Source organism: Emys orbicularis, chromosome 2 (genome assembly GCF_028017835.1).
Source record: "Emys orbicularis isolate rEmyOrb1 chromosome 2, rEmyOrb1.hap1, whole genome shotgun sequence".
In the NCBI taxonomy this organism is placed as follows: domain Eukaryota; kingdom Metazoa; phylum Chordata; order Testudines; family Emydidae; genus Emys; species Emys orbicularis.
The window spans coordinates 180805309-180821805 of NC_088684.1; the positions used below are offsets into that span (position 1 = coordinate 180805309).

The 16497-nt window shown below is 42.6% G+C and overlaps 1 protein-coding gene across 1 annotated transcript in view; it reads left to right on the forward strand.

Annotated features, from left to right (window-relative positions):
* Positions 1-16497, forward strand: part of PLEKHG4B (pleckstrin homology and RhoGEF domain containing G4B) — a 119711-nt gene that overhangs the window by 74315 nt on the left and 28899 nt on the right. Inside the window, exons 10-15 of the mRNA XM_065399601.1 lie at positions 1086-1184; positions 2135-2277; positions 5308-5446; positions 6966-7088; positions 8275-8439; positions 13599-14518. Coding sequence (XP_065255673.1) covers positions 1086-1184; positions 2135-2277; positions 5308-5446; positions 6966-7088; positions 8275-8439; positions 13599-14518 — 1589 coding nt within the window. The remainder of the gene's footprint in view (positions 1-1085; positions 1185-2134; positions 2278-5307; positions 5447-6965; positions 7089-8274; positions 8440-13598; positions 14519-16497) is intronic.

Here is a 16497-nt window from a genome sequence, read left to right on the forward strand (position 1 = left end):
ATCCCTGGCTAGGTCAGTCTTGGCCTCTGTTCAGCTGTGTCATGGTTGCATGATTCAGACAGATTTCCACTCTGGATTATGTTAGAATTGCCAAACGCACTTTTTAACACACATCTGAATCACTAGGGCCAGATCCTCAACTGGTGTCCATCAGCTTAGCTATATTAAAGTCAATAACTGGCCCTGAAGTTTTCTTCATGTGCAGTACTTTGTCCTCTGGCACTGAAGTCAATGGAGCTATGCCAGTTTATGCCAGCTGAAGGTCTGGCATCTATGGAGACTGTATATAACCACACATTCCAAATACTGACTTGGAAAACAATGATCTTATTTAAGGCTAGGCCTATTTTGATGTTAAAAAAAAATACCTGTGTCTAAGGTCTAAACGCAGTTTTTATGCCCATTTAACTATTTCAGTTAATGGAGTAATTTTTTTTTTTTTACTGAAATAGATCTATATAACCCTGAGGCTACATCTACACTACAGGGGGGGGGTCGATTTAAGATACGCAAATTCAGCGTAGCTGAATTCGACGTATCGCAGCCGACTTACCCCGCTGTGAGGACGGCGGCAAAATCGACCTCCGCGGCTTCCCGTCGACGGCTCTTACTCCCACCTTCGCTGGTGGAGTAAGAGCGTCGATTCGGGGATAGATTGTCGCGTCCTGACGGGACGCGATAAATCGATCCCCGAGAGGTCGATTTCTACCCGCCGATTCAGGCGGGTAGTGTAGACCAGGCATTAGCATGAATGTAGTTATTCTGGTATAAAAGTGCCTTTTATCTGTGTAGCTTATTCCCCTTGTTAGTTTGGCTTATTCCCTTTATTCCCCTTCCCATGCAGGAATAGTTATACTGGTATAACTGCATCCACGTTAGGGGGATTGTACCACTTAACTATACTGGTTTCAAACTGGTATAGTTAAAGCAGTACAAAAACTACGTGTAGACAAGCCCTTATTGTGATTGACATACAAATAACTCTTTCTGACCATCTAGGACACTTTAAGTTTAAGAAGCCAAAGCTATTTCCTGAGACTGACTTTTTGAGTGTTTTTACCTGTCGTTGTGTTTTATCGCTGCAGAAACTGGAACTCTTTATTACAAACTGCAAAGAGGCCATTGTCTTTCTACAGAACTCAGTCTGTTCGCTGAACTCCAAGAGAACCCTAAGTACAGTGCAGGTAAGTATTAGCTGATGTCACAAATGCTGTGTCTTGAATTCAAAAAATTGGAAGCCTGAGGTAGCTCAGTAATATATTATGGGGGTTGTTATTAGAGAGAAGCCGAGGAGGAGATATTTGGATCCTGTCTGCATCAGGTTTAGACTAGCATTCAGTTACGAGGTCAGAATAGGGTGTCGAGGTTTAGATCTGAAAGCACCAATGGTCCCATGAGCTGTTCTCACAAAATTTGAAACCAAGATTGTAGACATCTTGCAAGATTCATAGATTCTAGGACTGGAAGGGACCTCGAGAGGTCATCGAGTCCAGTCCCCTGCCCGCATGGCAGGACCAAATACTGTCTAGACCACCCTTCTCATAAGGTTTCTGCCATACCTGAAAAACATACCCTAGAAAATAGACCCTTTTGGTTTATTTTCAATGCAACACAAAATTATAGGGATGGGTTCAGGTATAGTCGTTCAAATTTGCATCCCTTTAATTTTAAAGGAGTTCGGATTCAAGGTTCCAGTTTTGGCCCATCTCTAATTATTGTTGTTTTAATAATTTTCTGTGAAAGGTGCCAGTTTGCTAGCCCTGGAAACTGAATTCCTCTGTCTACAAAAGAAGCACGGCTTAGTCAGTGATAGTACAGGCTTCCCCACACTTCCTTGCCAGAGTGCCTGAATCAACCTGAGGGACCAAGTGTAGTGAATGAGAGAGTAGTTCAGTCTCCATAATGTTTTGGCCAAAAATTATTGCTAAAACTGGTTCAGCTCCACCAGTAGACGCAACAGGGAAATGTAGGACAAAAATTACAAGTGGGAACCAGGCATTCACAGGGTTCTGTTATTTCCCTGACCAATGTGCACATGGATTTGTTTTATAAAAGCCGTGCTAGCCAAGCCATGGTACCAACACACTATCTAAGTTTCTAGTAAAATGAGATTAATTGTGTTTCTTCTGTATAGGAGGTCAGGGACTTAATCGACAAACACAAGACAATGATGAAACTTGTTTTGGAAGATGCCTTGCTGGTAACATTAAGGCTAGAGGGTGGGACAATCCTTGCAAGACTCAGGAAAGAGGAATTCTGCAATACAGAAGACTACCGGTAGGTGCTTGCTTTGCAATAAGTGCTGCATCAGAGACCCATGTTAATCAGAGAAGGCAAAAGGGAGAGAAAGGGCTTGTCTACATGGCACTGCAGTCCAGTGTCTGTGTGTGTGTGTGGGGGGGTGAATTGTAGAGAGCACAACATGTTAGATTAAACTGCCCCATGTAGACCCTGCTGGTGTGAACTAGAAGGCACCTAGCTGGCAGTGATGCAGTCCTGTAGGAGAACTGTAACAGAGTCTCTGGCCCATCATATGAATCTGGGCTCGGCTCTCCTGTTCCCATCCAGGTGCTCCCAGTTAGGCCAGTTCAACGCACAGGGCAGCATTTGGGGTTATAAAAGGTCAGTGAGGAGCCAGAGCAGACTGAGTCAGTCAGACAAGAGGGGTAAGAGATGGGAGCCACCGGAGAGAGAAGGTGGTTCCTGGGAGAGCAGCCAGAGGGGTTTGTGGCTGGCATCCTCTAGCCAGAGCTAAGGGGCGGGAAAGGGCTGACGGCAGGAGGAGCAGCAGCAGCAGAGGGCGATGCCTGCTGGCTCTAAACCAGAGAGCCAGAGCCAAGGGCTGAAGGAAGGGGGAACAGCGGAGCGACTTACTCCCTGATGTCTCCTGGCCAGAGAGCTGGGCCCCAGACGAGACATGAGGACACTCCCAGCGGAGAGGGTGTGGGAGTTCCTTCTACGAAGAGCAGGGTTGTGCCCCGGAAGGAAGGGCTGCGGTGGCTGGTCTGACAGAAGACGATTGACTCAGGGTATGTCTACACAGTGACTAGACACCTGCGGCTGGCCTTGCCAGCCAACTTGGCCTCACAGTGCTCGGGCTGCGGGGCTATTACATTGCTGTGTAGACGTCTGGGCTCAGGCTGAAGCTGGGGCTCTAGCACTCTGCGGGGTGGCCGGGTCCCAGAGCTTGCCACACAGCAGTGAAACAGCATCACAGGCCTAGCCCCTCAAGTCTGAGTCAGCTGGCACGGACCAGTCGTGGGTTTTTCTTTGCTGTGTAAACATACCCAAAGAGTCCAGGTGTAGTGGAAGACACTAGGATGGTGAGAACCAAGCCAGGTTTTAAAGGCTACGTGCACTGGGGGATGTGGACTATGTTTTGGGACTACTGGTTATGGACTTTTGCACTATGTTTTTGTTAATAAATTATTACGGACTGGAACAGTGGCTCTCAACCTTTCCAGGCTACTGTTCCCCTTTCAGAAGTCTGATTTGTCTGGGGTACCCCAAGTTTCACCTCACTTAAAAACTACTTGCTTACAAAATCAGACATAAAAATATGAGTGTGTCACAGCACACTAATACTGAAAAATTGCTTACATTCTCATTTTTATCATATAATTATAAAATAAATTGATGGGAATATAAATATTGTACTTACATTTCAGTGTGATACTTGAGCCTGTTTTTCTCTTGTGTGCCTTGTTTGAAACCTGAGCCCTGCTGCCCAGGGCTGAAGCATGTAACAGCTTTGCAGGGCCCACTGTGGCCACCCCTAATGCCAGCTCTTCACTTGCGACCCTAAACCTGTCCCACAACCCCCTTTGGGGTCGCAACCCCCAGGTTGGGAAACATTGATCTAGATGAGTTGAGTGCCCCCTGGAAGACCTCTGCATACCCCCGGGGGTACATGTACCCCTGGCTGAGAACCACTGGACTGGAGGATAAACTTATATTGAGTTACTGGGGAGCCATGAGGAAAACTGAGACAAGGAGCCATTTGCAGGGCTTCCCCAAGGCCATGAGGGTGTGCCTGAGAGGAGACCACTCGTTTACAACTATGTTAACGCAAACTAAGGTACTTTTTAGTTTATCCCAGCGGAGTCTGCATGGGGCAGTTAGAGTGCAGCATGTTAGAGCGCTCTACAGTTCACACCCTTGTAGACCAGAATGCAGCGCCGTTGTAGTCAAGCCCAAAGAGAGAGGAAATGTAACAAGGGGAAGACGTGTGTAACAGATTTCATGTTCCCTCCTAAGGAGAATAGCAAATATAGATGTTTTGTGCCAGGTACTACTCTCATTTATACATACACGGTTCCGAGTGAACGAAATGGGATTTACATACAAATCTCCTACTGTATGTAGCATTTGTCTCTATGAAGTGATTGACCTAAGGCAAAACAGAGTAACAAACATTAAATTTTCCAAAAATTTCAAAAAGAAGCAATTTTTAAATCTCTCCATCTGAAAAAGTGCTTGTCAATTTAATTGAAAATTTCAGAGAAGCTTTTATCATATACTGGGAGTTACCTTCAGATTTTCAGAACATCAAGTCAAGATACCTGTTTTTGGTAGGGGTTCGAGGCTGGCTGAAATTCAGCCTTATAATGGAAGACTGGTTGCAGACTTGCGTCTGGAGAGACTTGGGCCCTCCCTAATTCAACTATTTAATACCTCATGCAGGGTGAGGTGGTGAGGTATCAAGGGGGTTGGTGGGCACATACCTGGTGAGTCAGAAGCTAAGATAGGCAGGTATTATGCCAATCTGATCAGATTAGGTAATTAGAGTGCAGAGAATTCTATAACTGTAATGAGGTCTTGATCCTGCAAAGTGTTTAAGCACTTGCCTAACTTTAAGCACATGAGTAATCCTGCAGACTTGAAGCTTTGCAGAATCAAGGCTTTATATACAGCTCTGGGTTAGTGCAGCCTGATTGGCTGAAACAACTCTATTTATATACAACAGCCAAGATTTTCAAAAATGACTAGTGATTTTTGGATGCCTTAGCGAGTCTGCTGAGCTACACACGCCTGAGCACCCAGCAGCTGAGATACCTCAAATCACTGGTCATTTTTGAAAATCTTGGCTGCCACGTATCTGTGGTTCTGAGTAGGATACATTTTCCTTTGACAAGTTGAACAAGCAAACACACACTAATACGTTCTGTAGGTGTTGGCTTGTTGGCCCAAACCTCCTTTGCTTTGCTGATTAACAGATTTGATGATTGTCGTCTTCTGAAATATAGAGTGGACTCTTCTGGCATTGTGTTTGCACTGGACATTTATGTGTTGTTTTTCCCCCCATAGAGATGCCATGGAGGCTATAACAAGATTGTACAATCAAGTAGATGAGGAGGTCCATAGGCTGGTTCTCATATCGAATAAGTGTCTGCAACAACTGGAGAATCTCCAGGAAATAAGAAAATTTGAAGAAGATTGTGACCAGGTCAGTACTATTTTTGAGATTTAATGTATGCCAGCTATAGGGCTAACCTTCCATTTTTCCATCATGGGGGCCAAGTTAATCTGTGAATATAAGCTACATATTGGGCTGGCCACATATGTGTGTGTATGCAGTACAAATAATGTCACAGTTCAGGGCAACTGCATCTGTATTCCTTTGTGGTCCAGCAAGTAAACCCACTCTAGGCTCCAGGCTCCTCAGCTGTCACCTCTCCTGGGCAGAAACGTGTGTCTCTCTCCCTCCTCACCTGGGGTTTTCAGGCTGCACAGTCCCTACCTATACTGTGAGTTCCCTGGCAAGTCAGACTGCCTAAGTAAGCCTGCTTTGCTTTCTCCTCAGAGGTTATGAACAGTCATAATTGCCCACAGTTGCAAGTTACCACACATCCCTTTCTAAGCAAACACATTTATTCTTAAGGTGAAAGCATTACACAGAAAACACATTTAAAAACAATAAAAGAACTTACATGCCTGCACATAAGCCAGAGATCCTCCCCTACTCCAACAAGGACTCTGGTAGGATTCAGTCCTTCAAACCCCAGTATGGGGGTTTTCTGTAGTCACAAGTTCATAACAGCTTTTGCTCAGAACAAGAACCCATATGCATAGGTTAGCCTTTCCTTTCTACAGCCTGGGTCTGTGACCTGCAGAGAACTTGAATAGGTAATCAGCCAAGGAGTGGTTCTCTCCTTAAGGCATAGATTCAAAAGGGTGTGTCCAGAGTTGGGAATTGCATTCCACTCCTTCCAGGTATCTCCTGGGAAATCCACTTCACTTTGTTGGTGCTGAAAGTTTTTTTTTTGTCTGATACTTTGTTTAAAATAGTTCTTTGAAGCTAATAGCACTTCTGAGATTTTACATTGGCCATGTCTCCCCACTAGAATAGTTATGTACAATCCCACAATAATACATAAACTTTGCATTTATAATACATTGGACTGGAAAGCTATTTAAATTTAATTCAGTAAGGTCTCCCAAAGATATTGCAGGAAATTGCCATATCTGTCACAAGGATAAACTTTCCAAGTCAGTGAAACATCTGTAATAAATCCTGAGTAAAGAAAATGTAAATATTTTAATAAATGTTTTTAAAAATTAGCACAGACCTTTTGGCTCTCTGTATTCAGTGAGCTGTTCTAATTATATTTTTATTCATTAATCACTAATGATCTTGCCCTACAGTCTCTACAGGCAAATTTCTCACTGAGTTCAATGGGAGTTTTGCCTGTGTAAGGAGTACAAGGTGAGGCCTAACATATGGTGCAAACTAATATATGTTTGACTAAAGTGTCTGTTACTAAATGCAGTACATAAAATAGCTTTCTAGATAAATTGTATATGAGGAGAGAGATATTTTTGCATAGTTTTGAAATAAAGAATTTAAAAGATTTATTTGGTATATGTTCACAAGAGTTTAATTTGCTTTGATAAAGTTGCTTAATTTCTGTGTTAGATATAGTTTACTCATTAATTTTAAAAAACAAATCTTGTATCCTCTATAGATAAAACTCTGGTTTGAAAATGAAAGGGAGCGATATCTTGGCCCTTTAGATCAAGAGCTGCTTTCTCTGGAAAGTGTGAAGAAGCAGCAAGAAGAATTCAGAGTTTTCAGTGACAAAGTGATGGTCAGTATTGTACTAAGGAACACCTGGTTTTGCTTTTGTTATTTTAGTTGCATCTGCAATAGTCTAGAAAATTAATTGGGGAAATACAAACCAAAGCTGTAATAGATTAAGAATGTTAATTTCACTGATTATTGGTAATAGAACAACACTAACTCTATGGCTCTGGGAAAGTTACTGCCTCTTTAACTGGGATTTTTATATATATCTATCTATCCAAGAAGAAAACAAGTAATACACGGAGAGGGAGAGCTATGCATGTGCAAGAGGGACTGCACAAATTCTCAGTACTGCAAAGCATAATTGAAGAATTTAGGAGAGAGTTTTTTCTCAATCTGTGGCCAGAAACAACAAAAATCATACATGATATTCATAACTCAAGTGCCCACATAGTACTGGGAATAGAACTCTGGAGTTTGTGTTCCAGAAATAAAAGGGCCTGATCCAATGCCCATTGAAGTAAATGGAAAGGCTCCTTTTGACTGCAGTGGGCTTTGGGTCAGGCCCACACACACCTACCACTTGTGCTAAAGAAGAATTGCTGCTTCCTGTGGTAGAATGTTTACTCTTAAACATTTTTGGAGACCAACCACAGTGCCATGTGTGCAGGTCTGCCATCACAGTACGTCCATGAGGAGCAGTAGTACACAGGCACACCAACCAATAAACGGTAAATGAAGCCAGAGTAAAAATGGGAAGTTAGATACATACATGCCCTCCTAGAGCTTGGTAAAGAGAAAAGTTCAGCTTGTAACTATTTCATATAAAGAAATTGCATCAAGAAGGGTACAGGAGAGCTGTTACTTGCGAAACAAAAGTTCTCACGATGATATTAAGTGCAACATAACCATGACTCCTCTAAACATGTAATAATAATTCTTTTCAAATGTTCAAGCTTAATTGACTGTAGTTTTTGCTCCATCATATCACTATATTCTTTCTTTATGCTTCCCAAAAGAAATTTAGATTTATAAAAAGGCCAACAGTAATTTTATCGTAGCAGAACAGTATCAAAAAGGAAAAAAAGCACCAAAAGGATCAACAAGAGTGATTGTTCACTTTTGACCTTTCGCTCACTTTACAGTTGGCCTATAACAATTGTATGGAGTAAATGACAATGACGAACAAGAATCCGGACAGCAGAAGAAGCAATGTACTAATGCAGTATGTTTCATTTTGTACTCAACAGCAATATTGTGAGAAAGGGCTGCGGCTGATACAAAAGAACTGCTCACTGAACTTGGAAGAAAAAGTTCAGACCTTCAGGAGTTATTTGAGTAATGTCAGCACTCAGACAGAGAAAAGGAAGAGTGAGCTGGAGAAGCTGATCCACTTGTATGAGTTTTACGAGACGGTAAGAGAAACATTTCACGTTCAGTACAGATTTACAGTAGTTTAAATATTTGTGCAACAATATTCCATAAAATGTGTTTTGTATGAGTCTCCTCTTCTCCACTCCAAGGCACTGGAGGTGCTAGTGAGTCTCACAGGGTGCTGGGAGGTACTGATACACTTTCCCATGCACTGCACCTGATAGCAAGATTTCTTTTGACAAATCAGTGGTGACACTTTTTCTTCTTCTTCTAGTGCTTTTTTTTTTTTTTTTTTTTAGCCATGTCCTAGCTAAAAAATAGTTTGTTCACAAGATTTCCAAATAGGCCTGTTTGAAAGACCCTGGTGAGGTGTAGCCCACAGAATCAAGTTTGAGGCATGTCAAAATGGCATGTCAGAATCTGGCAAACATCCAAAGGACTTTGATGACCCTTCAAAGTTCACCAGAGCACTGATGAACTTCAAAAGTTTTCTGAAGTAATTTGTAGTTTGGCAGCTTAAAATGACATGCTCCGTAGCACCCACTAACACCCCCACAATAACATCTTTAGGAGCAGGGATTCCCTCCTGCAGGCCTCCCAGGACAACAGTATCTAAAGCCAGCACAAGTTAGTGTCAGCACATAAAGCCAGAGCTGTATTGGTCATTCAAGTGCCTGAGCGAGGGTGTATTGGCATTTGGTATTCCCCAGAGTACCTCAGCTGTCCAAATAAACAACTGAGAATGGCAGTTCGTTTTCCCCCACTATCTGGATGTCTAGTATCAGGAGATAGCCATGTTAGTCTGTAACAGACATCCAGATAAACAACAAGGAGTCCGGTGGTACCTTAAAGACTAACAGATTTATTTGGGCATAAACTTTTGTGGGTAAAAAACCTGAAGAAGTGAGGTTTTCTTTACCCACGAAAGCTTCTGCCCAAATAAATCTATTAGTCTTTAAGGTGCCACCGGACTCCTTGTTGTTTATCTGGATGTCTGTTATTTTCCTGCTTTGCATTAAGTGTGGTTGTATATATTGGAATAATGGCCAGACAGAGGGCAAAGAGATCAGTGTCATTCAGAAACACACACAAGCACCAGAAGGGTCAAAAGAACAAGCAGAGTTTAGGCAGGAAATTACATGTGTAGCTGCAACCCCATGAGTGCAGTTTGTGGGGAGTTAGGAGGGGCATTGCCCTGCCTAAACGGCAAGCCTCAGGCAGGCACAGAATTCCCCCTCCCCCGATGCCCAGCCCAATTGGCCTGATTGGAGCTGCCCCCTTCCCCTCAGATATAGAAGTCAGACTACACCTATGCTGCAACCAAAGAACAGCAGCTAAGCTGGCTGTTCCCTCCCCAGAGTCTCAGTGAATCTAATGCCCTGTGCACTGCACATGCAATCACAAGACTGGCAATTAGGAGCTTTTTTTTTTTTTTTTTCTCCCCAGTATTATAAAATTATAAACCCAGCCAGAAATAGCAGTACCAGAGTGAGCCAGATTTTCCTGTATGGACCACAGCCTGGATCTCTTCTTTCTCTTGTGAATGTGTAGGCAAAACCTTTTAACATCTGCCCTATGCACAGATAGTCATATACTGCTCTTAATGTGCAATCCAAGAACCTACATACCCAACTGGCCAGAATTTTTCTCTGCACAATTATGAAGCTCCAAATGACATAATAAGCACCTTTACCCTTTTAAATACTTGTTTCTCTGCTTCTATAATATAAAGGGAATCAAATGAAAAATGTATAAACCCAAGCTTTTTCATAGGCATGCTATGTATAAAACCACAGAGTAATCCATCCTTACTACAGCAAAGCTACATGTGAAAGCACACAGTAAGCCATTATTATTATTTATTTAATATTTGTATAACTGTAACACCCAGAGACATCAATCAGGATCAGTGCCCCAGTGTTCTAGGCACTGTACTAACGCAAGATCTCTGCCCAATGGAGCTTAGAGTTCAAGAAGATTGTAATCTCCACTGGAAAAATAATTATACAAGCACCAGGTAAATCAGCTTCAAAATAGTTAATCTGGTGATAGGCAACCTCAAAAGGGTCAGAATTCAATCTGGGCCACCATCCAAAAATTTGGTTGCTTATCTGAAGTGTCCAAACTATGGAGGACCCTCACCCAATCCTGGTCTTATCTTCTCTGAGCAACGATACTCACCTCTGGTTTCTTTGAAGGCAGGCCAGTTCTTTCTTCCAGTTTCTTCAGAGGGGAGGACCACCACCTCCCCAAATTCAGGATTGTCTTTGAGGACGTAATCGGACCTAGCCCCATACCTTAGAAGGGAGCAGTACAGAACCGCACTCACATCTTTGCAAGTAGTTTTTGGGGAACCCCCAAAAATCAGGCCCTAGGGAAATGACAGCTACTCAGGTCCTGATTCTCCTCTCACTTACATCTGTTTTACATTGGTGCAGTTCTGTTGACTTCACTGGAGATACTCTTGATTAACATCAGTGTACTCAAATGGAGAATTGGGTCCTAAGGCTTTTGTTTTTTCCCCCCCTCCTTTTGATTCTGAAAGTTCTAGTGAGTAGGTAGCACAGAATATCAGTGCAGATTAAATGAAACAAGGCTAGTTTCTGTTGGATTTCAAAGCTGGCATTGAAAACCTTTTCAAAATAGCTTCTAAATCTTAGAAAAATTGCTTCATTGAGATTCAGTATAAACATCCCTTTTATGTCACGAGAACTCTTTGGCTCCTAGGAACAACCTAAAAGATAATATTTTGTCTTGTGAAAATTGTCTGGTTTAGAATTTTTAAAAATAAGTTGGTTAACAACTGCCAGTAGTATAACAGTACTTCTTAACTTGTGGGTCATTAATTTAGTAATATAGGCCCTGATCCAGCAAAGCACTTACGCACATACTTTAACACATGGGTAGAGCCATTGATTTCAGTGAAACTACTGGTGCTGAAAGGTACCTGCACTTAAGTGCTTTACTAGATCAGGACTTACATTGTGTGTACAAGAGGCCGCAGGGTCGAATCCTGTAGAACAAAATTTCTTGACAGGAAAAAGTAGTCTTGAGGTGAGATACAAGATTGGCAGTCAGGCATTCTGGGTTTGATTCCCAGCTACGTCACAGAGTTTCCTGTGTGACCTGGGGCAATTCACCAAACCTTATGAAATGTGAATAATATTTCCCTACTTCATTGGGTTTGAGCCTTAATTCACTAAGGGTACGCAGCAATTTAAGCCTAGGGTTAGTGAGACTCGAGTCACCTGACCTGTGTCAGGGAACCCTATGTTAAGGATTTTCTGACCTGTGTTCGAACCTAGGGTTCTGGTGTACACATTGCAGTGCACAGACCCTAGTCAAAGTAACCCTGTTCCAGAGTGCCTAGTGCCCCCCACCATAGTGTTGATACTCTAGCCCAGTGGTTCTCAACCAGGGGTACGCAGAGGTCTTCCGGGGATACATCAACTCATCTAGATATTTGCCTCGTTTTACAACAGGCTACGTAAAAAGCACTAGCGAAGTCAGTCCAAACTAAAATTTCATACAGACAATGACTTGTTTATACTGCTCTATATACTATACACTGAAATGTAAGTACAATATTTATATTCCAATTGATTTATAATTCTATGACAAAAATGAAAGTAAACAATTTTTCATTAACAGTGTGCTGTGACACTTTTTTGTATTTTTATGTCTGATTGTGTAAGCAGGTAGTTTTTAAGTGAGGTGAAACTTGGGGGTACCCAAGACAAATCAGACTCCTGAAAGGGGAGCAGTAGTTTGGAAAGGTTGAGAGCCACTGACCTAGCCCTACAAATTATGTTGCACTGTGGGAAAACTCTACTGCCCACCCTGTTTCCTAACTGTGGTGGTGCTGTTGATGGCACGCAGGTGCCCATAAGGAGCACAAATACATAAACTGCACAATTAGCTCCTTTGGTGGCTGTCTCGGTAGAATGACAGCAGTTTGAGAAGGCTTTATATGAACTACCATCTAATCTGAGAATTGGGCTCTCCAGCGCTGGGCTGAGTCACATGGGCAGCAAAATGCCCATGTGCAACTGTTCTGAGGATAATTAGCACATCAGTCTCCAGGGCTGTCAAACTATTAACAATGAAACTTTGCAATTCTTAATTTTTAAAGTGGGATGTTCAGCGACAGTATTTTTGTTTGGTTGGTTTGTTAGTTAGTTTTGTCTGTTCTGAAGTTTGACATAAAATGAAGGTATTAGTGAAAAAACACACACCCACCCCAGCCTGGCTGCTGCTGGCTGCAGAGCGGTAAAGTGCATCCCCAGGGCTCCGGGTGCAGTGTGTGCCAGCACCCCTCAGGCCGGATCCCTTATCCCTGCCCCCACCACACCTCAGGGGATAGGGATAAGGGATACCCAGGAGGCTGTGGGGAAGTTTGGGGCTGACTCACACTTGCCCCCCTGATGCTGCCCTGGCACCTCTGCAACACACAGCCCTAGGAAGGACAGGGGGGCCCGGGAGCAAGGGCCAGAGAGTGGAGCAGGACCAAGCGGCTGCCCTGCAGGGAGTTGGAGCAGCTGAGGTGTTGGGGATCATCCCTCCCCTGGCTGTGCTGAGCCAGGAGCTCTACCATTCCCAGCAGGGCAGCTGCTTAGTCCCAGCTCCATTCTCTAGCCCTTGCTCCTTTCCCTCCCGCCCCCCCCCCCTGCCCCTCCCTGGGACTGCACCACAAATTGTCGGCATAGAGAGGACGAAGGAAGTTGTCTCAAGGAACTTTGGGATACGTCCGGAGAGCTTCTGGGACCTGAGTCCAGCCAGAGCCACATGCACACAGGAAAGCAATAGGCTTGGACTCTAGGTCCCAGCTTAACACGGGCTTGGACCCTCCAATCCTGGGCTCAAGCCCTAGGTTAACACAATTGGTGAGTGGACGCAAGGGGGGTTAGGCTTGAGCCCAGGCTCAAGCCTGGGCTTACACTGCTGTGTAGACATACCATAAGAAGCAAAATTCACCTCTGTGTAAAGGGACAGCACAACACCTATTCAGCACTTATATCATGTTAAGATCTATTATGAGCACTTAAATGGGACTTAAATGTTGCACAGGCCTTTTGTTGGTCCTCTGCACAAGGTTGACTTTCACCCTGATATTTGTAAATTGCTTTGAGATTCTAAAACAGAAGGTGTTCTATGAGTACACAGTCTTATTATTTAACTGTACTTTTCACTTTTAATTCAGGCACATGGGTGGATGTTACACTGCAATGACTATCTTGAACATCTTACTGTGGAGAACAAATACTCTCAATCAGTGATTCAGAGTTTGCAGAGCTACCACCAAGAAGCTACAAAAGTTTCTGCAGAAAACTTTCAAAAAGTGAATGAGATGGTATTGGGTCTGGCTAGCAAAAAGGAACTAAAACAATGGAATATTTTATGGCTAAAATGTCAGCAAACAAGGCACCATTTAGAAGAGGTCCTTTCTGAAGCTCTCAAAGGTTCCAACAAAGAAACTTCTCGCAAAGTCCCCCAGGAAGCAGATGCGAAAGTTAACTGTGAGTTTGATACTGAAGGTGCTAGACAACCAAGTCAGTCCCTTTCTCGACTCTCTTCTAACACTGATAATAACATGTGGGATAATAATGTTAAGTCATTGCATAAACCTCAGCATATGAGCCTGCCATCAGGAGTACCACCTTTTTTAGACCATGAGAACTCCAATCAAAATATGGATGTATATGTGCAGCTTAATGCATCTCCACCACAGACATTTACTCCTCTCTTGGGTGGGCTTCAAAGGACTAGCCCAATCTCAGAAGATATGGACAATGTTTCCACCTCAGGATCAGCCTCCTGCTATTCTGAGCCAGTCCAGTCACCAACTACCCGCCACAGAAAACATCCACTAAAGAAAATCATGAAGAAAACTAAAAGCTTTGAGTTTACTCAGCTTGAGAGCAGCCACAGCGAGTTGCACCGCCACGGATACACTGGAGTTTATATCAAGGGATTGGAGGTGGCCAGCAATGTTGCTGCTGAGAAGAAATACATGCAGCGCTTGAATATTAAAAGCCCTTTGATTAGTAGAAACCGAAGTTTATCTTCCCCATCAAGGATCCATCATACAGAAGAAGAAGAAGAAAAAAAGAGAGCAGGAAGGTGAGAAATGGCCACAACACAATCCATTTTGTTGAGTGAGGAACAAATAAAGTACTGTAATATTCTAAACGCTTTCTGAAAAACAGTTTAAAAGAGACATTAAATTCAACATGCCGAATACAAAATAAGTTGTTCATTTTAAAGGGACACTGTCAAGTCATTTTAGGCCCAACACTTAGGTTTGGTGGGGCTGGGGGAGACGGTTTTTGATAGTTTATACAACCTAATAGACAAAATCCTTAGACTTTTTACTTGAGGCCCTCTGAAATCAAGTAAGAGTTTAGTGGAAACTGAGTAAGGACTTCAAGATTTAAGCTCCAATCCTGCAAAGACTTACACACATGCTTAACTTTAATGAATCTATAAACTCAGATTTTGGAGACTTGCTGGAGAATTGCTAATATAGTACCCATTTTTAAGAAAGGGGAAAAAAGCAATCTGGGAAACTAAGGGCCTGTTAGTTTGACCTCAATTGTATGCAAGGTTTTAGAACAAGTTTTGAAAGAGAGTAATTAAGGACATAGAGGTAAACAGTAATTAGGATAAAATACAACATGGTTTTACAAAAGGTAGATTGTGCCAGAACAACCTGATCTTTTTCTTTGAGAAGATAACTGATTTTTTTTAGACAAAGGAAATGCAGTAGATCTAATCTACCTGCATTTAAGTAAGGCATTTGATACAGTTCCACATGGGAAATTATTAGTTAAATTGGAAAAGATGGGATTTATATGAGAATTGAAAGATGGATAAGGAACTGGTTAAAGGAGAGACTACAACAGGTCAGACTGAAAGATGAACTGTCAGGCTGGAGAGAGGTTACTAGTGGTGTTCCTCAGGGATCAGTCTTGGGACCCATTTATTTAACATTTTTATTAATGACCTTGGCACAAAAGGTGAGAGAGAGTGCTAATAAAATTTGCAGATGACACAAAGTTGGGAGGTGTTGCCAATATGGAGGAGGACTGGAATATCATACAAGAAGATCTGGATGACCTTGAAAACTGGAGTAATAGAAATGGAATGAAATTTAATAGTGCAAAGTGCAAGTTCATGCACTTAGGGACTAACAACAAGAATTTTTGCTCTAAGCTGGGGACATATCTGTTGGAAGCAACAGAGGAGGAGAAAGACCTGGGTTTATTGATTGAGCACAGGTTGACTATGAACCACCAATGTACTGCAGCCATGAAAAAAGCTAATGCAGTCGAGGGATGCATCAGGTGAGGTATTTCCAGTGGAGACAGGGATGTGTTAGTACAATTATACAAACCACTAGTGAGATCTTATCTGGAATACTGTGTACAACTCTGGTCTCCCATATTTAAGAAAGATGAACTCAAACTGGAACAGGTGCAGAGAAGGGCTACTAGGATGATCAGAGGACTGGAAAACCTACCTTATGAGAGGAGACTCAAAGAGTTTGGCTTGTTTAGCCTAACCAAGCAAAGGCTGAGGGGAGATATGTTTTCTCTCTATAAATACCTGGGAGGGAGGGGAGTTATTCAAGTGCCAATATGGACACAAGAAGAAATGGATATAAACTGGCCATCAACAAGTTTAGGTTCAAAATTAGACGAAGGTTTCGAACCATCAGAGGAGTGAAGTTCTGGAACAGCCTCCCAAGGGGAGCAATGAGGGCAAAAAAACCTAACTGTCTTCAAGATTGAGCTTGACAAGTTTATGGAGGGGATGGTATAATGCAGGGGTCGGCAACCTTGCAGAAGGGGTGTGCCGAGTCTTCATTTTTTCACTCTGATTTAAGGTTTCGCGTGCCAGTAATACATTTTAACATTTTTAGAAGGTCTCTTTCTATAAGTCTATAATATATAACTAAACTATTGTTGTATGTAAAGTAAATAGGTTTTTAAAATGTTTAAGAAGCTTCATTTAAAATTAAATTAAAATGCAGAGCCCCCCGGACTGGTGGCCAGGACCCAGGCAGTGTGAGTGCCACTGAAAATCAGCTTGCGTGCCGC